Source organism: Elephas maximus, chromosome 25 (assembly GCF_024166365.1).
Source record: "Elephas maximus indicus isolate mEleMax1 chromosome 25, mEleMax1 primary haplotype, whole genome shotgun sequence".
Taxonomy (NCBI): Eukaryota; Metazoa; Chordata; class Mammalia; order Proboscidea; family Elephantidae; genus Elephas; species Elephas maximus.
The window spans coordinates 35,147,712-35,173,347 of record NC_064843.1 but is presented as its reverse complement, the minus strand read 5'-3'; the positions used below and the strand labels follow the sequence as shown (position 1 = coordinate 35,173,347).

Genomic DNA, 25,636 nt, shown 5'->3' with positions numbered 1-25,636 from the left:
GTCAGAATCGACTTGATGGTAACTGGGCTGGACTGGACTGGGATCAGGAAATCTTGACTCACTCCTGAAAACACTTTCATAGAACTCTGTCTCAAAACCTTTTCTACTTTCCCTAAACAGAACTAATTCACACATATTCTTAAGGCTTGCCAGCTGTATTTCCCTGGTTCCGCCTTGACCCTTTTTTGCAGAAAATTCCCTGACATCAAAGCCTCTCCCCTTCTTCCTGCTATAAAGCTGTTAAGAGTTATAACACACCATCTACTCAGTTTCAAAATCAAAAGACAGCATGGCAATTACTAGGACAAAGAAAATTTGTTTCTAAAGGGCAAAAACAAAATCAATAAATTACCCGCCAAGGTCTTTGTTGAGCGAGGACAGCTAAATCAGGCTGAAGGGAATGATGTCAGGGATGGAAAGTAATCGTTTTAGCAGCAACTACGACCGGAGGACTTGACTCCAACCCCAGTGCTTATTTCACTCACTCACTACCAGGCTTTGAGAGACAAAATTGGTGACCAGTTTATGACAGGCAAATGCCCAATGATGAAAGGATCTGAAGGACTCAGAAGAATTGGCATCAAGGCTGAGAGGAGTAGAAGATGGGCTTCAACAGGAAGGGACTGTCCCCTCCAGCTTCAAGAAGCTTAGCATGAATGTGGAGAGTGGCTGTTTGAGTCCCCTCCTCCCAGGATGTAGCAGACATGCAGAAAATTTTGCTCCAACCAAGCTGAGGGCCGGGAGGAGCAGGCTAGAAATTGCCCAGGCTGCTATAAGGGGAGGCCCAGGGTGGGAGGACCAGCATAAGCAGACTGTTTTATTCCTTTTCTCTTCCGCAGGACCTTAAGGCTAGGATGGGGCAGGCCCCCCTAGTTACTGAGATCCTTGGAAAAGCAGCCCCCGTCTTGGGTATGGGGGATGAGAGGTGGGGGTCCCGCAGTCAGAGAAGATGGAGACGCTGCTGAAGCTCTGAGCCATGATTGAGCCAAACCCAGGCATTCAAGGGAAGAAATCCACTCTGGATCTGTCTGCTTCCATTGAAACCCAGTTAGAAAAAATAAATCCATTAGCCTATGCCAACAGGTGCATTCTTCTGACACATACCATACCTGCTATTTATTCCCCCTGGGCGTGGGAATATAGCAGATGCCAGCAATTATTTGGATTGTCTTAAGAAGCTGTCCATCCCTGCATCTTTCTCACTGAGTCATATTACCTTTACTAACCTTATTCTACATGCCTTAGTTACCGCAGCCACTACTGGGGACCTCTCACCAACTCTGCCTATGCCTAGGGTCTCAAAGGGCTACTGACTTTAAAAAAAAAAAAAACCGGAAACAATACCCTACTCTCAAAATGGCAGAAAGCAATCCAGCGCATTCTTTTCTTCAATATTCCTCCTGTCCTTGTCTTTCTCTCTTCCTCTTCGCATCTCTCCTTGTGTCTCTTCTTCCTTCATTGTTCTTCCCTGTCCTAAGCCTTGCTAGTCCTCTAGCTCTACTGGGACACTTTTGAATAGGGTCAGAACGCCAGCCAAAAAGGCACCATAAAGCAGGAGGGTACAGCTTGTTGCCACTATCCCCATCTTCCCTGTCCCACTCAGGCCTCTCAGGATGGATGTCACCCGCCTGTTCCTGGCCTCTCTGCTGGTCTGCCTGTACTTTCTCATTGCCCACAGCCACCTGGAACTCAAGGAGAAACCCAGAGATGACAGGAGCCTGAAGAGCAATTGCTCCATGAAACTGTTGGATTTCCCTTCTGTCTCAGTCATGGGTAAGTAGCCTAGCCTGGGTGGGCTCTGGCCCATGGGAGGGGGCTTCATGGTATCTGGCCTGGATTCACTGCAATGGGGTCAGGGATCCCTCCTGTTCATTCCATGAAATAATCCTGGGAGAATAAAGTGCCCCTTAACTCATTTGGTTTGGCAAAGCCCTGCATGCCACTGCCACCAATCTAATATGCAGATTAGCATGCTAGAGGCTCTGAGAAAGCCTGCAGTCCAGCACTTGGCAAACTTGATATAACTTGGCATTTCTGAAACTTACTGAATCACAGAGACCCTATCAATAGTAACGAACTTTAGGAAATACTGCAGAATATAACCAAGCCTGGGATGAACCAGTCCTGTCTGCCAGGGTTAAGAATGACAGCTCAAGGAAAAATACTAGGGGCAGTAGAGCCTGGCGTTGGAGATTGCTGGTTTGACTTCACCTATAATAGTAATAACAGCAGACATATTGTGTGCTAGGCACTGTGCTTAGTGCTTTAGACAGATTATCTCATTTTAATCTTCAAAGACTCTGTGAGGTGAGTACTGTTTTTATTCATATTTCACAGTTGAGGAAAATGAGGCTAGGAAAGTTAAGTAACCAGCATAAGATTACTCAGTTCTGAATGCTTCAAAGGCCAGCGTAGCAGGGGCAGGGGTTTGGGGACCATGGTTTCAGGGGACATCTAAGTCAATTGGCATAATAAAATCTATTAAGAAACATTCTGCATCCCACATTGGAGAGCGGCATCTGGGGTCTTAAATGCTAGCAAGCGGCCTTCTAAGATTCATCAATTGGTCTCAACCCACCTGGATCAAAGGCGAATGAAGAACACCAAGGACACAAGGTAATTAGGAGCCCAAGGGACAGAAAGGGCCACATGAACAAGAGACTACACCATCCTGAGACCAGAAGAATTAGGTGGTGCCCGGCTACAACCGATGACTGCCCCGACAGGGAACACAACAGAGAACCCCTGAGGGAGCAGGAGAGCAGTGGGATGCAGACCCCAAATTCTCATAAAAAGACCAGACTTGAGGCGGAGCCAAGATGGCGGACTAGGCAGACGCTACCTCGGATCCCTCTTACAACAAAGACACGGAAAAACAAGTGAATCGATCACATACATAACAATCTACGAACCCTGAACAACAAACACAGATTTAGAGACGGAGAACGAACTAATACGGGGAAGCAGCGATTGTTTCCAGATCCTGGAGCCAGCATACCAGTCAGGTACGGCACAAGCACAGAGACCTGCTCCACCCCCCTGAACTAACCCCGGGAGGGGGACTAGCCGGTTCCACGGGCGGCGTGGGACGCAGCCGTTAGGAGAAGTCCCCGGGAGGCAGTGACTGATCTTGGAGCAGAAAGAGCAGCACCCGAGCCGGGGAACCGTCCCACAGGGATTTGGACTGCACGCAGGTACGCCATAAACACGGAGAGTTGCTCCACCCCCTGAACTAACCCCGGGAAGGTGACCATCCGGGTCGCGCGGGCGGCGTGGGACGCAGCCGGTAGGAGAAGTCCCCGGGAGGCAGCGACTGGTATTGGAGCGGGGAGAACAGCGTTCCAGCCGGGACACTCGGTCGCGGCACAAGCACGGGGAGCTACTCCACCCATCTGAACTAACCCCGGGAGGGGGCCCACCTGGTTCACGGGGGCGGCACGGCCACGCGGCTGGAGGGACGAGAAGTCCCCGGGAGGCAGCGACTGATTTTGGAGTCGAGAGTGCACCGTCCCAGTAGGGGAGCCTTGACGCTGGGCGTGGGGCTGGAAGCGGAGGATCTGACCGTGACTCCAGCGGGCCAGACCCCCCGGGGGCAATCTCCACACAGACAGCACACATAGGCGACGCGCCCGCGGGAATCTCAGATATAATAGTCTTTCCAAGCAAGACAAGCAACTCTGGCTATATTCTGAGGTGCTACTCTCCTATCTCTCTGTTCCCTCCCCCACCCTCCCCAGGCGGCTTCATTAACATCTGAATAGCCTGAGCCAGAGGGAGAACTCTGATAGGGATCTGACTGCAGTTTTTTTTTAGCGGATTTTCTGGAAAAACTAGTTTCCCAGTGATGGCTCGGAGACAACAATCCATATCAAACCACTTAAAGAAGCAGACCGTGACAGCTTCTCCAACTCCCCAAACAAAAGAATCAAAATCTTTCCCAAATGAAGATACAATTTTGGAATTATCAGATACAGAATATAAAAAACTAATTTACAGAATGCTTAATGATATCACAAATGAAATTAGGATATCTGCAGAAAAAGCCAAGGAACACACTGATAAAACTGTTGAAGAACTCAAAAAGATTATTCAAGAACATACTGGAAAAATTAATAAGTTGCAAGAATCCATAGAGAGACAACATGTAGAAATCCAAAAGATTAACAATAAAATAACAGAATTAGACAACACACTAGGAAGTCAGAGGAGCAGACTCGAGCAATTAGAATGCAGACTGGGACATCTGGAGGACCAGGGAATCAACACCAACATAGCTGAAAAAAAATCAGATAAAAGAATTAAAAAAAATGAAGAAACCCTAAGAATTATGTGGGACTCTATCAAGAAGGATAACCTGCGGGTGATTGGAGTCCCAGAACAGGGAGGGGGGACAGAAAACACAGAGAAAATAGTTGAAGAACTTCTGACAGAAAACTTCCCTGACATCATGAAAGACGAAAGGATATCTATCCAAGATGCTCTTCGAACCCCATTTAAGATTGATCCAAAAAGAAAAACACCAAGACATATTATCATCAAACTCACCAAAACCAAAGATAAACAGAAAATTTTAAAAGCAGCCAGGGAGAAAAGAAAGGTTTCCTTCAAGGGAGAATCAATAAAAATATGTTCTGACTACTCAGCAGAAACCATGCAGGCAAGAAGGGAATGGGACGACATATACAGAACACTGAAGGAGAAGAACTGCCAACCAAGGATCATATATCCAGCAAAACTCTCTCTGAAATATGAAGGCGAAATTAAGATATTTACAGACAAACACAAGTTTAGAGAATTTGCAAAAACCAAACCAAAGCTACAAGAAATACTAAAGGATATTGTTTGGTCAGAGAACCAATAATATCAGATATCAGCACAACACAAGGTCACAAAACAGAACGTCCTGATATCAACTCAAATAGGGAAATCACAAAAACAAACAAATTAAGATTAATTAAAAAAAAATACACATAACAGGGAATCATGGAAGTCAATAGGTAAAAGATCACAATAATCAAAAAGAGGGACTAAATACAGGAGGCATTGAACTGCCATATGGAGAGTGATACAAGGCGATATAGAACAATACAAGTTAGGTTTTTACTTAGAAAAATAGGGGTATATAATGAGGTAACCACAAAAAGGTATAACAACTCTATAACTCAAGACAAAAACCAAGAAAAACGTAATGACTCAACTAACATAAAGTCAAACACTATGAAAGTGAGGATCTCACAATTTACTAAGAAAAACGCCTCAGCACAAAAAAGTATGTGGAAAAATGAAATTGTCAACAACACACATAAAAAGGCATCAAAATGACAGCACTAAAAACTTATTTATCTATAATTACCCTGAATGTAAATGGACTAAATGCACCAATAAAGAGACAGAGAGTCACAGACTGGATAAAGAAACACGATCCATCTATATGCTGCCTACAAGAGACACACCTTAGACTTAGAGACACAAACAAACTAAAACTCAAAGGATGGAAAAAAGTATATCAAGCAAACAATAAGCAAAAAAGAAGAGGAGTAGCAATATTAATTTCTGACAAAATAGACTTTAGACTTAAATCCACCACAAAGGATAAAGAAGGACACTATATAATGATAAAAGGGACAATTGATCAGGAAGACATAACCATATTAAATATTTACGCACCCAATGACAGGGCTGCAAGATATATAAATCAAATTTTAACAGAACTGAAAAGCGAGATAGATACCTCCACAATTATAGTAGGAGACTTCAACACACCCCTTTCGGAGAAGGACAGGACATCCAGTAAGAAGCTCAACAGAGACACGGAAGATCTAATTACAACAATCAACCAACTTGACCTCATTGACTTATACAGAACTCTCCACCCAACTGCTGCAAAATATACCTTTTTTTCTAGCGCACATGGAACATTCTCTAGAATAGACCACATATTAGGTCATAAAACAAACCTTTGCAGAGTCCAAAACATCGAAATATTACAAAGCATCTTCTCAGACCACAAGGCAATAAAACTAGAGATCAATAACAGAAGAACGAGGGAAAAGAAATCAAATACTTGGAAAATGAACAATACCCTCCTGAAAAAAGACTGGGTTATAGAAGACATCAAGGAGGGAATAAGGAAATTCATAGACAGCAACGAGAATGAAAATACTTCCTATCAAAACCTCTGGGACACAGCAAAAGCAGTGCTCAGAGGTCAATTTATATCAATAAATGCACACATACAAAAAGAAGAAAGAGCCAAAATCAGAGAACTGTCCCTACAACTTGAACAAATAGAAAGTGAGCAACAAAAGAATCCATCAGGCACCAGAAGAAAACAAATAATAAAAATTAGAGCTGAACTAAATGAATTAGAGAACAGAAAAACAATTGAAAGAATTAACAAAGCCAAAAGCTGGTTCTTTGAAAAAATTAACAAAATTGATAAACCATTGGCTAGACTGACTAAAGAAATACAGGAAAGGAAACAAATAACCCGAATAAGAAATGAGAAGGACCACATCACAACAGAACCAAATGAAATTAAAAGAATCATTTCAGATTATTATGAAAAATTGTACTCTAACAAATTTGAAAACCTAGAAGAAATGGATGAATTCCTTGAAAAACACTACCTACCTAAACTAACACATTCAGAAGCAGAACAACTAAATAGACCCATAACAAAAAAAGAGATTGAAACGGTAATCAAAAAACTCCCAACAAAAAAAAGTCCTGGCCCGGACGGCTTCACTGCAGAGTTCTACCAAATTTTCAGAGAAGAGTTAACACCACTACTACTAAAGGTATTCCAAAGCATAGAAAATGACGGAATACTACCCAACTCATTCTATGAAGCCACCATCTCCCTGATACCAAAACCAGGTAAAGACATTACAAAAAAAGAAAATTATAGACCTATATCCCTCATGAACATTGATGCAAAAATCCTCAACAAAATTCTAGCCAATAGAATCCAACAACACATCAAAAAAATAATTCACCCTGATCAAGTGGGATTTATACCAGGTATGCAAGGCTGGTTTAATATCAGAAAAACCATTAATGTAATCCATCACATAAATAAAACAAAAGACAAAAACCACATGATCTTATCAATTGATGCAGAAAAGGCATTTGACAAAGTCCAACACCCATTTATGATAAAAACTCTTACCAAAATAGGAATTGAAGGAAAATTCCTCAACATAATAAAGGGCATCTATGCAAAGCCAACAGCCAATATCACTCTAAATGGAGAGAACCTGAAAGCATTTCCCTTGAGAACGGGAACCAGACAAGGATGCCCTTTATCACCGCTCTTATTCAACATCGTGTTGGAAGTCTTAGCCAGGGCAATCAGGCTAGACAAAGAAATAAAAGGTATCCGGATTGGCAAGGAAGAAGTAAAGTTATCACTATTTGCAGATGACATGATTATATACACAGAAAACCCTAAGGAATCCTCCAGAAAACTACTGAAACTAATAGAAGAGTTTGGCAGAGTCTCAGGTTATAAAATAAACATACAAAAATCACTTGGATTCCTCTACATCAACAAAAAGAACACCGAAGAGGAAATAACCAAATCAATACCATTCACGGTAGCCCCCAAGAAGATAAGATACTTAGGAATAAATCTTACCAAGGATGTAAAAGACCTATACAAAGAAAACTACAAAGCTCTACTACAAGAAATTCAAAAGGACATACTTAAGTGGAAAAACATACCTTGCTCATGGATAGGAAGACTTAACATAGTAAAAATGTCTATTCTACCAAAAGCCATCTATACATTTAACGCACTTCCGATCCAAATTCCAATGTCATATTTTAAGGGGATAGAGAAACAAATCACCAATTTCATATGGAAGGGAAAAAAGCCCCGGATAAGCAAAGCACTACTGAAAAAGAAGAAGAAAGTGGGAGGCCTCACCTTACCTGACTTCAGAACCTATTATACAGCCACAGTAGTCAAAACAGCCTGGTATTGGTACAACAACAGACACATAGACCAATGGAACAGAATTGAGAACCCAGACATAGATCCATCCACGTATGAGCAGCTGATATTTGACAAAGGACCAGTGTCAATTAACTGGGGAAAAGACAGCCTTTTTAACAAATGGTGCTGGCATAACTGGATATCCATTTGCAAAAAAATGAAACAGGACCCATACCTCACACCATGCACAAAAACTAACTCCAAGTGGATCAAAGACCTAAACATAAAGACTAAAACGATAAAGATCATGGAAGAAAAAATTGGGACAACCCTAGGAGCCCTAATACAAGGTATAAACAGAATACAAAACATTACCAAAAATGATGAAGAGAAACCCGATAACTGGGAGCTCCTAAAAATCAAACACCTATGCTCATCTAAAGACTTCACCAAAAGAGTAAAAAGACCACCTACAGATTGGGAAAGAATTTTCAGCTATGACATCTCCGACCAGCGCCTGATCTCTAAAATCTACATGATTCTGTCAAAACTCAACCACAAAAAGACAAACAACCCAATCAAGAAGTGGGCAAAGGATATGAACACACATTTCTCTAAAGAAGATATTCAGGCAGCCAACAGATACATGAGAAAATGCTCTCGATCATTAGCCATTAGAGAAATGCAAATTAAAACTACGATGAGATTCCATCTCACACCAGCAAGGCTGGCATTAATCCAAAAAACACAAAATAATAAATGTTGGAGAGGCTGCGGAGAGATTGGAACTCTCATACACTGCTGGTGGGAATGTAAAATGGTACAACCACTTTGGAAATCTATCTGGCGTTATCTTAAACAGTTAGAAATAGAACTACCATACAACCCAGAAATCCCACTCCTCGGAATATACCCTAGAGATACAAGAGCCTTCATACAAACAGATATATGCACACCCATGTTTATTGCAGCTCTGTTTACAATAGCAAAAAGTTGGAAGCAACCAAGGTGTCCATCAACGGATGAATGGGTAAATAAATTGTGGTATATTCACACAATGGAATACTACGCATCGATAAAGAACAGTGACGAATCTCTGAAACATTTCATAACATGGAGGAACCTGGAAGGCATTATGCTGAGCGAAATGAGTCAGAGGCAAAAGGACAAATACTGTATAAGACCACTATTATAAGATCTTGAGAAATAGTAAACCTGAGAAGAACACATACTTTTGTGGTTACGAGGGGGGGAGGGAGGGAGGGTGGGAGAGGGTTTTTTTATTGATTAATCAGTAGATAAGAACTGCTTTAGGTGAAGGGAAAGACAACACTCAATACATGGAAGGTCAGCTCAATTGGACTGGACCAAAAGCAAAGAAGTTTCCGGGATAAAATGAATGCTTCAAAGCTCAGCGGAGCAAGCGCGGGGGTCTGGGGAACATGGTTTGCGGGGACTTCTAAGTCAATTGGCAAAATAATTCTATTATGAAATCATTCTGCATCCCACTTTGAAATGTGGCGTCTGGGGTCTTAAATGCTAACAAGCAGCCATCTAAGATGCAGCAATTGGTCTCAACCCACCTGGAGCAAAGGAAAATGAAGAACACCAAGCCCACATGACAACTAAGAGCCCAAGAGACAGAAAGGGCCACATGAACCAGAGACCTACATCATCCTGAGACCAGAAGAACTAGTTGGTGCCCGGCCACAATCGATGACTGCCCTGACAGGGAGCTCAGCAGAGGACCCCTGAGGGAGCAGGAGAGCAGTGGGATGCAGACCCCAAATTCTCATAAGAAGACCAAACTTAATGGTCTGACTGAGACTGGAGGAATCCCGGCGGTCATGCTCTCCAGACCTTCTGTTGACACAGGACAGGAACCATCCCTGAAGACAACTCATCAGACATGAAAGGGACTGGTCAGTGGGTGGGAGAGAGACGCTGATGAAGAGTGAGCTAATTATATCAGGTGTACACTTGAGATTGTGTTGGCAACTCTTGTCTGGAGGGGGGATGGGAGGATAGAGAGAGAGGGAAGCCGGCAAAATTGTCAAGAAAGGAGAGACTGAAAGGGCTGACTCAAGACGGGGAGAGTAAGTGGGAGTAGGGAGTGAGATGTATGTAAACTTATATGTGACAGACTGATTGGATTTGTAAACGTTCACTTGAAGCTTAATAAAAGTTATTATAAAAAAAAAAAAAAAAAAAAAAACCAGACTTAATGGTCTGACTGAGACTAGAAGGACCCCGGTGGTCATGGCCCCCAGATCTTCTGTTAGCCCAGGACAGGAACCATTCCCAAAGCCAAGTCTTCAGACAGGAATTGGACTGGACAATGGGATAGAAAAAGATGCTGGTGAAGAATGAGCTTCTTGGATCAAGTAGACACTTGAGACTATGTTGGCATCTCCTATCTGGAGGGTAGATAAGAGGGAAGAGGGGGTTAGAAGCTGGCAGAATGGACACGAAAAGAGAGAGTAGAGGGAAGGAGAGGGCTGTCTCATTAGGGGAAGAGCAATTAAGAGTATATAGCAAGGTGTATATAAATTTTTGTATGAGAGACTGACTTGATTTGTAAACTTTCACTTAAAGCACAATAAAAATTTTTTTTAAAAAAATGACTCAGTTCTTATGTGGCAGAGCCAGAATTCAAACCTGGGTACTTAACTTCTGGACCTAAGCTCAAAATTAACGTCCCTTACTGCCTTCCCTCTCACAAGGAAAAGAGTATTCTAGGCATATCAGGAAGTCATCAATCACTATTGGTACGCCAGACTTTTCACTTTATAAACATACCTCATTTACTGTCAAGACAACACATTGCAAGGTAGGTACTACAGTATTCATTTTGCAGATGAGAAAACTGAGACTCAAGAAGGTTAAGTAGGTTATCCAAGGCCACACAGCTGCTATATGACAGAGTCCGGATTCAAATCAGGTCTGCCTGACTTCAAAGCACTAAGAATTGCAAAATAGGACTCCAGGAAACACATCTGTGTACAAGACACAGAGACCATTTTCAGGGTATCACAATGTGCTTGCCCTTGCTGAGAGTGGAGACTAAACAAGGGGTATGTGGGGTGACTTTGAGTGGGCCAGGGTCAACCAGCTTAAGGGATCAGGCCCCTCATAGATGCCACAGGCAGATCCCAGGGCCTCCTTGGATTTCCCATTTGCCTCCTTGGGGCCACTTTGCTCAAAGTCCTTGGCTGCTGGTAAGTAGCCAGGCTGAAAAGAACCTGCTAGCCTGTGTCCCAAGATATGATTCATCCGTTAATCCCCTCTCCCACCTACTGTGGCACTTCCTGAGCCCCCTCCCCTCCTCCCACGGCGCTGAAGCTCAGGGCCCCCAGAAACAACTGGCTTTGTTTCTTCTGCCTCTCTTTGAAGCACTGAACAAGAAATCCAAAAGGATCCTCAGCAGAAAAGAAGCTGAAATGATGAAGGGACCTTCCAAGGTAGGCCTGGGAGTTATTCTTCTGGGGGTGGGACAGGACTTCAAATGGGTCCTTAAAAGGAGAAAGGAGCTCTGGTGGCACAGTGGTTAAAGCACTCAGCTGCTAACCAAAAGGTTGGTGGTTCAAACCCACCAGCTGCTCCATGGTGGAAAGATGTGGCAGTCTGCTTCCGTAAAGATTTACAGCGTTGGAAAACCTATGGGCAGTTCTACTGTGTCTTATACCGTTGCCAAGAGTAGGAATGGAAACCCTGGTGGCATAGTGGTTAAGAGCTATGGCTGCTAACCAAAATGTTGACAGTTTGAATCCACCAGTCATTCCTTAGAAACCCTGTGGGGCAGTTCTACTCTGTCCCATAGGGTCACTATGAGTTGGAATTGACTTGATAGCAACAGGTTTGGTTTGGTTTTTTATGAGTAGGAATGGACTCCATGGCAATGAGTTAAAAGGAGAGAACCCTCAAGCTCTGGCTAGTCACTGAATGGAAGATTGTCTAGGTTTACACCAACAAAAGAAGCTGAGAGCTACCTAAAGGCTTCCTGGTCTAACAGTCCTGGGTCAGACCCCCACAGAAGCCCTGGAGGCTAAGGCTCACTAAGCAAAATAACTGTAGTGAGTTTGAGGGAATTTGAGGCTGATTAAAAAAAGATATGACCATGAGATAGCATTGCACAACAAGCTATTTATTTAGGCATTGACAGCCACATGCATGAGGTAGTCCCCCACAAAAAGAGATCTTCCAGAGACTAGAGGCTTAGGGAGCCACCAGAAGGGAAAGAGGGCATGAAGAGCCCTGGGGAAAAGAAGGGGAGAAAGCTTATGTGTCTCTGGATGATGTCTTCCTGCAGCAAGGTGGGTCAGAGAGCTCCCAAGGACAACAGCATCCTAAAGTCCTTATAAAGTATAGGATTTTATCTTCTTCAGGGGTAGCAGATGTTGAGTGCAGTTTCATGGGGTATGTAAAGCAGGCCGACTCTAAGTAGCTAAAAATCTGCTTATTTGGGCTGTTTTTAAAACAATTGGATATGTACAAATTTGAGCTTGGCACTGGCGGACATTTTTGGGCTAATGGGCCTCAACTTGCTATGAAGAAGTAAACAACCTGGAGCTAATAAACAGAGGCTGTTTTTTTACTTCTTTATGTAACAATAGCTTACCTGCTAAAAAGCATCCTCCTGTACTAAGTAGGCCCCTGCCTGCAATGTCACCCTTACCCATTCTTTCAGATTAGTGAGATGTTTCCAAATCTCAGTTATTTCAGAGCTACTTTTGCAACTTTTACCATATCTGAGTTTCACCTATTTAATATACTTATTTAGAATTAAAACTTAATAAATTATGTAACTATGATAAATAGAACACCGGTGTCATTTGCCATAAATAGAAGATAACCATAGAAATAAGTAAAATGAAAATGAAATATCTTAGGCTGGATTCTCTAGAGAAGGAAACCAGTGCAGGACATAAATGTATACACAGAGAGAGATTTATATCAGTGAAGTGGCTTACATGGTTGTAGAGGTTGTAAAGCAAAGTCCCAAGTTCGTGGGTCAGACTGGAGCCTTCTCCTGATTCCTGTAGCTGCAGGTGCTTGCGAATCTAAGATCAGAAATTTAGATGGCGGGTAAACTGCTAGCTCAAGTCCCAAGAACCAGCTGACAGATGAACAGGAGCCAGCTACAGGATCCAGAGTGAGCAAAAGCCAGGGAGCCTTGCCAGAAAGCCCACCTATATTGGATGCAGGCCACACCCAAAAGAAAACTCCCTTTCAACTAATTGGCTTCTCACAACAGATCTCATCATGGAGGTGACCACATTATGTATCATTATGGAGGTGATTACATCATTAAAAACCTGCCACACTACATCATAACTGCCAAACCATTGAGAATCATGGCCAAGCAAAGTTGACACACAATTTTAACCATGACGTGACACACCGTTAGTGTATTCTAGCTGGATGGTGTGGCCTGTCAAAGGCTGTAAATCTGAGGACTGCTCTGTGCTAAAAGACAGATCACCAAGTGTTGGAGAGGCATTAACAACATGCTGACACCAAACTGAGCCTTTCAAATTGAAAGAGACTGAAAAAAGAAACTTTTCTCACTACAGGATTCAAGGTCATGGAATAGTTGTGTACCACTTAAAATCATAACACCGTAGCCCATGTTCCCACATTGTGGAAAATACTGGATTTAAGCACTGTTGATGCGCACACATTATTCCTCTTTTAGTCTGCCTCCGTTTCCCAGATCAACTGTAACCAGAACAGTGAGCACTGGACGAGGCACCTGGCGCTAGGTGAGCTTAAGGAAGTATCTGTTCCTCTCTGGGCCTTTTTCTCAGGCTGTAAAGTGAACAAGTAGATCGTTCCAATGGTTGGCAAATATACATTACAGGCACTGGGAAGACAGCAGTGAACAAGAGAGAGCTACCCTGCCCTCATGGAGTTGTGAGGAAAATAGATGAACAAGTAAATCAATAAATACAGAAGATAAATTTGGATAATGATAAACACTTAGAAGGAATTAAAGCATGGTAATGACACACAGAGCCCTGGTGGTACAGTGGTTAAGCACTTGGCTGCTAATTGAAAGGTCTGAAAGGTTGACGGTTCCAACCCACCAGACTCTTTGTGGGAGAAGAGACTCAGGAGCTAAGGACTGCAGCCTAGGAAACCCTATGGGGCAGTCCTTGGAAACTCTATGGGGCAGTTCTACTCCATCCTATAGGGTCGCTATGAGTCGGAATCGACTCGAGGGCACTGGTTTTTTTTTATAGGGTCACTATGAGTCAGAATTAACTTGATGGCAACAGGTTTGGTTTTTTGGAAGGAGACAGAGTGAGTGAAGGGAAGAGTAGTCAGGGAGAGGCCTCTTTGAGGAGGCAGCACTTAAGTAAAAAAAAAAAACAACTCATTGCCTTCGAGTTGATTGCAACTTATAACGACCCTATAGGACAGAGTAGAACTGCCCTGTAGGGTTTCCAAGGAGTAGCTGGTGGATTCAAACTGCCAGCCTTTTGGTTAGCAGCCATAGCTCTTAACCACTGCGCCATCAAGGCTCCAAGCACTTAAGTAAAAGCCTGGAAACCTGAAAACAACCCAGAGCAGCAGTGTTCAAAAGAAATAGAATGTGAGCCCCACATGTAATTTTAAATTTTCTAATAGCCACATTAAAAAAGGTAAAGGAAAAGGTGCAATTAATTTTAATAATACATTTTTATTTACCCAAAATATCTAAAATATTATCACTTCGACATGTAATCAATATAAAGATTATTAACGAGATATTTCACGTTCTTGATCTTTGAAACCTGGTGCATGTTTGTACACTGACAAAAAAAAAAAAAAACAGCACGTCCTAATTCTGGTAATACTGATTTTCAACAGTTAAAGTGAAATGTAGTCCTACTGACCCAATAAAAAATATCCAACACTGTTTCAGTATTGAAATTCAGATTAAAATAACATTTGAAACTTCAGTTCCTCAAGTTGCACTAGACACATGTGAAATACGGCTTGTGGTACACTTGCAGTCTTGTGTACCTTGAAGTCTAACCACATATGACCAGTGGCTTCCTGTACTGGGCAGCACAGCAAAGAAGGTCTCGGCAGAGGGAGCAACATGCAAAGCTGCAGCAGGAAATGCACAGAAGGAGAGCTCACAGGGCAGGGTGGTAAGCATAGGTTGCGGGGGTGGGCAGGAACCAGAACACAGAGGGCCTCAAGGGCCAAGGTAAAGTTTGTACTTCATCCTGAGTGCACCGAAAAACCATTGGGGGTCTTTAAGGAGGGGTGGGATGCCACCCATGGCCTTAGGAGAGGTCCCTCTAGTGCACTGGAGGATGGATTGTAGGGGGCCCAGAGTGACAAAGGAGAAAAGCTGGTAGCCTGGCCCAGTGGAGGCGAAGTGGGCTGGACTCAGGAACTACTGTGAAGGCAGAGCCGACAGGAACTGCGGATAGACAGGAAGAGGGAAGACAGAGACGGTAATTAAAAGCTAGGGAACCGTGTGGGGTCCGCCAAGGGAAAAAGAGGGTCAGGCCGGAGCCAGGTAACTTTTGATGGGGACGGAGACAGGTGGGACATGATGAGGGCGCCGGCAGGGACCGGCTGGGGTGCCCTGTGGTCGTGGGTCGAGCCGGCCGCCTCCAGGCAGAGGTGGGGATTGAGGGGGCGGGCGTGGCCGCTCCGGCAGTCCCGGCGTTTCCCCCGCAGAAGAAGGCTTCGGTGAAGAAGGCGGCGCGGCCCCGACCCCCGCCGCCCGCTGGCTGCGTGGCCACCCGCGACAGCTGCAAGCCGCCGGCGCCCGCCTGCTGCGACCCGTGCGCCTCCTGCCAGTGCCGCTTCTTCCGCAGCGCCTGCTCCTGCCGCGTGCTGAACCCCAACTGCTGAGCGCGCCCGCCTCCCGGCCCGGTGGCAGGGCGCGGGCCGGCGGGGCTCCCTGGAGAACAGGGGACGCTTCTTGGCAGGTGATCTTAGTAGGTGTCGCTTCCGAGGACTGAGCGCAGGCGAGGCTACTGAGGTTGGGCAGAGCTTTCAGGAGGCGGGACTGCAAGGAGACTTGGCTTGGGCTAAAATCTAAATACATGTGGGCTGTTCCGAGCTCTGTGGCTGAAAGAGATCCCTTTCTCTTTCCTTTTGCCGATACCCCTTCACCGCAGAAAGTCCTGCGGACTGCGCACCCACTATCTGCACCGAGCTGGGGGAGTCCGGCTATCCGATCCATAGGGCTGCGCTCCTTGTAATTGCTTCTCCGGGTCCTGCAGCTGGGAACGCTGATGCCTCCTACCTTTAAACTTCAGGACACCCGGGAATGCCTCCAAAACCAGGGAACTCAGTCTCTCACCCTTTCCCTCTCCTGAAGAGCCCTCCTACCCCTGTACCCCGGAAAAGAAAAAGAAATGTTCCAACTCCAGGGGAGTCTGCACTCTGAGGATAAAGACTGGGGTGGCTATTTAGAAGGAGCGTTGCTGTGGGTCCCTACAGCCAAAGGCTCTAGGCTGAGGGGCCTTAGAATTGTAGGACTCTGCCAAACAGATGCACTTGTGCCCACTCCACCCTCCCCAGCCGTTCGCAGAGGTGCTGAAACCTGGGAGGAGTTTCCCCCACTCCCAAGCTAAATGAATACTGATCATTGGTCCCCAGGCATTTTTAACTGATAGGCTAGAGTTTGGGCTCTCAAGTAGGAAGCGGGGACTCCGGGGTCCTTCCTCACCTCCCATCACAGCTCTGTCAGCCAGGAATGAGAAAATGGGTCTGAGCTTGTTGTGAGTAGGCAGCAGCCTTTGTACTGGATTATCAGGGACCTGTGGCCAAAAATGCCCCAGGCTGTTGACTGAAATCCTGTCCTCAGAAATGCTCTGAGTCTGGGAGAAGCCGAGGTGCAGCATTATATCTTCGGAAGGACCCTGGGAGAAAAGCACCTGGGATGCTGCTTTAGGGATAAAAGGAAAGAGTTGGGAGCAAGGTCTGTGAGGAAGGGCCAGCCAGGGTGGGAGGGTAATAGGTAAACACCCAGTGCATGAAGGGGAAGGGCTCCAAATGACATCTACTTGCACTGCTTGGCCAGGGGCATCCCTGCCAAGAGGAAGAAAAGCTGAGACTACCTTTCAGTGCCCCACCTCCACTCCGGAGGCTGGAGCGCTTCCTCAAGGAATCACTATGTCCAATCAAGAGCAAAAAAACTACAAACAATGAAGAACTAAAAAAGGCATATGCACAAGAAAGAATCTACAGAAAAATGTGGAGCAGTTACTTCAGCCTTGATAAGCCCCATGTGTCTCTGTTGCTTGAGGTTAAGGACAGTGGAGCTCAAGAGCCAGCTAGGTGGAGCCATATCCCTGGCCCACTTGCCCACTTGCAACCCATCCTCTTTGAAATTCCTTAAAACTCCCTCCTTGCCAAGGACCTTTTCCCAAATGGAGACCCAAGCCGTGCCTGCAGTGTCACAGCCAGTATGGAATCAAAGAAGCAAATGCCAGCCTCTAGACTGGAGAGTGGCCACCTGGACGGAGCACAAAAAGAGAAGACGGATGCTTTAGGCTAGGCTGGCAACACCATTCTGCACCCTGGGCAAGTCCCTGCATCTCTTTGAGCTTTCATTTATTTGTCTCTAAAATGGAAAATAATCATTCCTGCTGTTCTTGTTATATAGGACACTGTTGCTTCTCTGAGCACAATAAAACACATACAGAGAGAGAAACTGCCAATTGCTTGTTTTGTTTTCTGTCATTAAGGCTGCAAGTACACAGGGCAGGAACCGTTTGTTCCTTTGTACCACAGCTGCTACTGAGTAAATGTCATCAGTAATGAGAATATTGGAACACATTGCAGCCACTGTCCTGTGTTTTACAGACACTGCTCACCAACCAGTCACCACTTGACCCCCAGCATGAGGCCAGAGATGCAAAGCCAATGATCCAGTCCATTAGTGACAAAGCTGCTAGGCTGCTGGGTCCAGACAACTGTGGAGAACCAACTTATTCATTCATTTGTTCATTCAGTAAATGTTTATTGAGTACCTACTATGTGCCAGAAATTGTGCCTGGTGCACTGTGAATACTGTAGTGAATAAGTCCAACATGGCTCCTTTTCTTACAGAGCTTATAGTCCAGTGGGCCATGACCACTGGCCCTTGTTAGAAGCTAGAACTATCATTAACATGTGGTCTAGTCTCTCTCCACTCTTGCTTCTGTTGACTCAGATCCTTGATTAAATATTTACCTGCCCAAGTTACCCTTCAGGAGATTCCTGAGATTCTTCCACCTTTTCAGGATTCTTTCTCAATCAGGGTGCTGACAGCATGGTTCTAGGCCTATGCAAAATTCGTCCTGGGTGACCTGAATTGACCATCTGTGCCTCAGAGTTATAGTTCTACTATTATGAAGACCTGGGGCCCTCCACCCCCACGTCCACCATCATGATTCTCTTTTTCTGTCTCAAACACACACACACACACAGAGGAAATGAGTGAATTCTGCCCTAGAAGGATTTGTTCTACCTCTTTACACAGTAACCAGTAAACTTCTCTATATATGAAATGAAAAAGAAGCCAGGAAATCTCCCTGTCTCCCATTGTGGCTATTGATTCAGGATCATTTCTTCCAGGAAGGGATGGCCTTAAACTTGTGCCCAAAGTTCTCACAGTGTGGCCTTGGACAAGTCACTAACCTCCTGATGCCACCATTTCCCCATTTGTAAAATGCGGAGTAAATCTGTCAGGGCTCTTGGGTTGAGAGCAACAGAACAACTCTAGGTAGCCTAAAAAAAAAAAAAAAAAAAAAAGTGGGTGGGGGTGTTGTGAAGAGGCCTGGGGACCTCACAGAAATCAAACAAAGGGCTACAGTGCAGAAATAAAGGACAGGACACAGAGGGGCCAGGTCGCAAAAACCAATGGATAGTCTCTTCCAGGGGAGGCCATGGGGATAGGTCACTTTAGTCCTTGCATTGGGCCATTCAAAATTGAAATTCCCTGGAAAGTCTGAATAGTCCGACTTGCTACCCAGAAAAGGGTGTGCCATCTTGACTGACAGTCCCACAAAGTCTCTTTGTAATGTGGGAGGGTAATTCTCCAAGAAAAAACCTGAGGAGCTGTTACCAGAAGGGGGACAAAAGTTGCAGACAGCTACTACAAGAAGGCTGGACTCTGTACTTGCTTGGAGGGTCCTTCCAGCCCTGGGAATTCTGCAAGCTCAACTCAAGCAATGGTTTTCAAACCTTTTTATTTAAAACAGGAATACCCTTTCCTCATTTGAAATCTTAAGGAACCTCATTATAGACACATTAAAGCAGTTTTGAATTAGTGTAACTTTGTAATGACACACACACAAATTTGAAATCAGAGATTGGAGATTAATAATTGCCCTAGTTAATATATCAGCCTCAGCACCCACATTACTTCTGTCTTGTGTTTTGGCTGCACAGTGCTGTGAGGCCTAACCCACACAGAGAAGTTGCTGCAAAAAGTTTTAACAGCTTGCCCCATGACCGCACAACATTCTTCTATAAACAGAAACAGCAAGAGGTTTATTTCAGAATCTGGTCCAGGTGGTCTCCAATGTGTTAACATTTGGCACATAGACCACTTACACATGCATGTTTTTTATTCCATTTTACAAGGCATCAATGTTTCTAAAAGAAGACATTGAAACTTACAAAGCAATGTACTTTGTGGACCACAGGCCAACTGAAAGCAACTGTTGGATCCTTATTCTAAGTTCCACCATCTGTCTGAACAACCACAGATCTGGTATCACTACCCACTGCCCAGGAAATTAACCACAGTCATACAATAACTTTTAAAAGGAATTTAACTGCAAGGGCTAACTCCCAAGCGTGAAGGGTGACCTGGTAGGTGAAGAAAAGCATTTTGCTTTGAACTGAATTAGCCAAACCATATTAGCAAATTTCAGATTAGTTTAGAGTAGACTTGCTCTCTTTCTTCTCCCATGTACCAGGTATATTTTTTGTGGGGTATAGGGTGTATGTTGTGGTGGAGGGGTTATCTTTCATTTTATCAGGAAAATCCCTTTAAGTCATCAAATGCCAGTGTTCACACCAGAAAGGAGTTTTCTACTGATGGCTTGTGAAGAGACAGCAGCTAACTGCCAGCTCTCCCAGTTGGATGTGAGAGTTGTGGAGTCTACTAGGTGTTACCACTTGGTGATGATAATGACGATGATGATGACTGTGCCATTTTGTTGCTGGGGAGCCACAGCAAATAGCTTCATTCTTTTGGTTCCAGAAGTTCTACTCGCACCTTTCATAGCTCCTCTTTAGAATTCCTGGACCCAATGCCTGTATAGACTACCACAGCAATACTAAAAACATGACTACTTGAGAAAAAAAGATGATTATAAAAATAAATAACCTTCCTAATTTGGTGATGTCACATTGACAAGCTATTGAGTAAGCTGATTCCTCCTCCCCAAATTGAAAGTAAAGCCTTTGTTTTGGGGTTAATAAGTGCTGGGAAAAATCTCAGTTCATTTTCTAATTATTTATCCCAATATCTATCAACATCTAGAATTCTGTATAATGTCGAAGGTTGCAACAGTAAAGTAGAAATGATTGAAAGGCATAGAAGGAGTGCAGCCCCTGGGGAGCTGGGAAATCAAGGGGAGAGGATGAAGACTTGATGAGAAGATCTTGCCTGAGGAGTTGACTTCACCGATGGGCCAAGGGCTACGCCATTGGAATCCTTCGGTTTCCCGGTCTCCATTCGTCTGGGAATTAGTTGATCCCCTTCTGACAGAGGCCTCCTGGAAGGCCGAGCTGTACTAGAGTACTCTAAGTAATCCTAAATTTCATCCAAATTAGGATCATGGAACTCCCTGCACTGAGATGCCATCCTGAGGTTGCTTACTGCCCCTCACCAGGGTCTCTGGGGCTCCTGCTCACAGCTTGAAGCATATGTAATCTGTGATAATCATAATATCATACCAACAGTGTCTATTTAATGAACAGCTACTTCAAGCCACACACAATACCTAAGCTACCTAATTTGCTTCTCACGCTAAACCTTTGAGGTAAATATTATAATTAAAGGAACTGGGTTCAAAGTGTAATATGCCTAGACCTCACACCTCATCAATGAGATTCAAACTCAACCCATCTGACTCCAAAGCTTTAACCACTAGGCCACTGAAAGCCAGCCATGGTGGACTCTTCTGCCTAGAGCCAACACCTTGCTGGAGACTCAGCACAAGATAGTGCCGCATTTGACTCCCCAGTGCACTGCTGGAAGACCTTGTCAATGCCACTATCTGGGGAACCATTTCTCTAATGGAGCTCCTGGGGGGCAGGGGCTGCACCTCATCTTGGATTAAGAGGCCATGAGAGGCAATGGAGGAGGTTAAGAGTTAGGAAGTCCAAATTGCTGTCCCAATCCTGCCCCTGACTTTCTCTGTGACTTTGGGCAAGTCCCTCCCGATCTGAACAATGAAGGGACTGGATGAGCCTAAGACTGCCCTATATTCAAGGTCTTCTCCCCCTTTCTTTTCTCTGTTGTTTTCCTACAACCTGGGGTCTCCTGTGCTCTCCACTACAGCAGAATTCTGAAATTACCAGAGATTGCAACCCAATTCAAATGGACTTAAGCAAAAAAAGTAATTTTGGGGGGGTGGGGAGGTTAGGCTCACTAAAAAGTCCAGAGGGTAGATATAGTTAGTATCAAGCATGTCTAGAGTCATTCATGCAAATGATGTCCTCTGGAATATATCACTCTCCATCTTTCAATGCTGTGTTGACTTCATTCTCAGCAGGCTTCCTCTCATGGGGGCAAAGAAGCAGCTACAGGCTCTCTTTCTTGCCACCTCCACTGAAGAAAGCTCCTTTTCTCCATTTTCAGGACAGATGGGTCTCTTTTGCAGTTGCTACCTGTTGTGTAACAGGGAACAGGCCAATTCTACAGCACTTGGCATGGACCAGCGTCATTAGGGTCACCTGGGCACTTGTTAGAAATACAAATTCTAGGTCCCTACCCGAGATCTACTAAATCAGGAACTCTAGGGGTGATGCCCAGCAATCTGTGTTCTAACAAGTCTCCAGGTGATTCTGACGCCCACTCAAGCTTAAGAGCCACTGAGTTACAGAATAGACTTTCGCAGGGTGTAAAATGGGAGAGGGAGTAGTAGTATTAGTAGTAGCATCAGAACCTGTCTGAACTTCAGGAGGAATAGTGCAAATCAAGATCAGCCCGAGGCTGATCCCTATAATGTGGAGATAAAACATACCTTTCCTCTCCAATCATTTTACCAATTCTAACACCAGCCATCCCTCCCACAGCATGCTCTACTTCTCTTCTGGGTTTGATAATTCATTGCAGTGGCCACAGAGAACTCACAGATCATACTTACAGTTAAGTGGTTTATTAAGGGACAGGCTACAACTTGAAATCAGTAAGCCTGTAGGCAAAGTCTGCCTTCTTCAGTGCAGGACAGCTTTCTCAGCAACTCTTGACTATACAGGACTCCTCTTAGGCTCCCTGAGGACAGGCCTCCTCTTGGCCCTACCATCTGTCACTACCTACTTTGCCACAAGGCCCTTTCCAGGCCTTGACCTGTGTTACAGCTCTTTTAGGAAGTTCCTTGCCTCCTCTCTCTCACTCTCCGCTTCTTCCTGTCTGAAAAACCTCTATAAAAAAAAAAAAATAGAGCTGGCTATATATATATGTGTATGTGTGTGTGTGTTTGTGTGTGTATGGAAACCCTGGTGGCATAGTGGTTAAGTGCTAGGGCTGCTAACCAAGAGGGCAGCAGTTCGAATCCCCCAGGTGCTCCTTGGAAACTCTATGGGGCAGTTCTATTCTGTCCTATAGGGTTGCTATGAGTCGGAATCGACTCGACGGCAGCATATATATATATATATTTATACATAAAACTCCTTGTCAATTTCAAGGCATGGCTCTCCCACGAGGGCCACGAACTGACCCATCCCCTCTTTGTGGGCACAGACACTTCATTTGCATAGTAGGTGTAGCTGGGCTACAATTCATCTAATTTGCATAGTCTATTGACCAATCCCTGCAAGATGCATACCTACCACAGGGTAGGCTCCAGCCCAGAACCAGACAAATAGTATCAAACCACAAGCTGTTTACAGCTCACCCAGGAAATGTCAATCAACCTGGACAAAAGTAACATTCCCTAGGGTAGAAAACTAGGGCAAAGGTAACTCCTAAGGGTTTAGGGGGAAAATCTCTCAAGTTGTTTTTTCAAAGAACCAAGGCAAAAGGGCACATAAAGGAACTCATTTCACCACACAGGCATACATACAAGCCAGCAATTAGTAGGAAGAGAAGTCACAGGTTCCCACAGCAGGTATGGGAACAACTGTTAACCAGGACAATCAACTGTTTATGGGAGTTCTCCTAGCTAAGATCCTGCGATTTTCTAAGTATTTTAAGTTCCTTTTATCTCCCTCCCATGCTGGCGCCTGATACAGCAAAAAACTCAGTTCTTGTCATATAACTCATATATATCATTTGTGCCTCGAAACAACCATGTGAGGTAGGTATTTCTGTCCCTGCCCCAAGTCACACAGTGAGTTAACAGCAGACCTAGGACTTGTTTCAAAGGCTACTCACACTGCTCCACAAAATCCCTCAAGCCTCATCCTCCCTTCTCCCTTTCTTAAAAAACAAAAATTCCAGCCAGGACCAGACTAGATACCACAGGACTCTCAGTCAATTGCTTCTTTACCCGTGCAGCTTTGACAGGAGAACCCAGACATCAGGAGCGGGGCGGGGGGGCAGGGGGAGCGGGTACGACGCGACACATCATCTTTCATTGTGGATTAACTGGTGTCACTGATGTGAGAGATTAGCAGGCCTGAGATCAGAGGTAAGTCTGAGACCAGATGTGAAAGGAAAGGGCATATTTTTTAAATGAAAAAGGTTCTGAGAACCAAAGAGGGAAGTAAAACGCTGGGATAACAGAAACCAGAACCCCTGGTGGAGGACTGCTTGGCCTCTCAAAGGAAGGACCATCTGAAAAGGTATTTCCTGTGCCTGGAAGGAGATACACATGTGGGGAAGGGCAGTGTGCTTACACTCGGGCAGGGACCCCTGGAGGGAGCAGCATGGCTGCTATACAACAGAAGATGCTTCACCTGTCTGGTTTAGCTGAAACAGCAGCCTCTCCCTTTTCTATGAAAAGTCGTTGTCCCAAAGGCCACTATGGCAGTGGAGCTGGGGTGGGGGCTGTGGGGAGCCTTCTCTGGCGGCAGCCTTGCCTTGAGGGGTCTTGGGTTATAGTACCAAACACACTGATCCCTTTCAAAGCCTGTTTCCTCTTCTGTAAAATGGGAACATAAGTCTCTATGAAGTTGTCATGAAGAACAAATAAGATTATGCCTATAAAGTGCTTACTTAGCATAATGCCTGGCACATAATAGGTGTCCAAGAAAAGGCAACGGGTATGGGGTATGGTGGTGGATCTTGGTCTGCTTTGACCATTGGTCATGTCATGATCAGCTGAGAAGTGGGTCCCCACGTCATTTGTTACTAATGAGTACCAAAGTTTGTAAACTAGTTATAGCAGAGTCACAGCATGTATGCATGTAACTTATACAATTTCAACAATATGCAGTCAAAAAAAAAAAAAAAAGTGAAAATTGCCTAAGGGCAGGATATCCCAAAAAGTATCTAAGCCGGAGAGAGCATGGAAAGAATCTGCTGACCCTTCAGTTTTCAGCCCCTTGTGCCTCTCAGACCACGTGCCACTGAATGTGACTCAAAGATTTTGCATGACATCATGTCTTTAGAACTTAATGTGAGCCCTCAGTCAGTGCCTTCCTTATGTCACTCAGATGCCTTTGCACTCAAATAGTAGAAGAGATGGAGCCCGATACAGCCAAGGGAGTACCAAGCATGAGGCTGTGGACTTAAGCCTGGGAAAGCTGAGCTGTGAGGAAGGGTCTGCCTCAACCTCAGGTGCCTCATGTTCACTTGTTTATTTGACTCTCAACTAACCCTGAAGAGAATACTAACGAGAGCCCAAAGCCCAGCCCACTACCTTCCATAGTGGAACGGGTCTGTGGAAACATTATGCCTCAAGTAGAGTCTTCACTTAACCAGTCCCCATTTGTCTCGCATGAGAGCATGAGAGAGTTGAAGTTCAGGCGTCACCACCTACTCTGTGATCTTGGGCCAGACTACTTGGCCTCTCTGAACTGGTTTCCTCCTTAGTAACACGAGGGAATAATACCTCACAGCCAAAGTCTGCGAATATAAAAGCAAAAAGCCACAACTGTGGAAGGAATTGTCAGGTGGGGACATTCCAGGAGCTGTGCTACCCCACAATTAAACACAAAGGCCTCATTCTGGCCTTAAGGCCTTTCCTGTCCCCCAGGCCACCTTCCCAGCAGTCTCATCTCATGGCTTCCCTACATACAGCCAAATAACCCCACCACCACCACCTTCACTCTTCCCTTAAGCTGTTCCTGCTGCCTAGAACGCCCTTGCCTTCAATTCCTCCTGTTAAAAACCTTCAGTTCTTTCAAAAATCAGTTCAAGTGCCACCACTTCTCTGATGACTTTCTCCTGCTGCTAGCAGGCACTGAATCCTGAAGCTGGACAGAGAAAGGGGAGTGCCAAGAGATGGCAAAGCTGTTTGTTCATCTGCCTTCTCCCTCTAGCTCAGATTTCGCCAGGCTGGAGTCAGACCTCGAACCTCCCGGCACCCCTCATCAGGCCTTCTATTCAATGGAATGGCCCTCTCTCCAGTACCCTTC

The 25,636-nt window shown here is 44.8% G+C and overlaps 1 protein-coding gene across 1 annotated transcript; it reads left to right on the top strand.

Moving 5' to 3' along the window:
* Positions 1 to 1,613: 1,613 nt before the first annotated feature.
* On the top strand, positions 1,614 to 17,605 carry ASIP (agouti signaling protein). The gene is made up of 3 exons (XM_049869003.1): positions 1,614 to 1,773; positions 11,333 to 11,400; positions 15,620 to 17,605. The coding sequence occupies exons 1-3, from the start codon at positions 1,614 to 1,616 to the stop codon at positions 15,794 to 15,796; spliced, it is 405 nt and encodes a 134-aa protein (XP_049724960.1). The 3' UTR covers positions 15,797 to 17,605.
* The last annotated feature ends 8,031 nt before the right edge of the window (positions 17,606 to 25,636 follow it).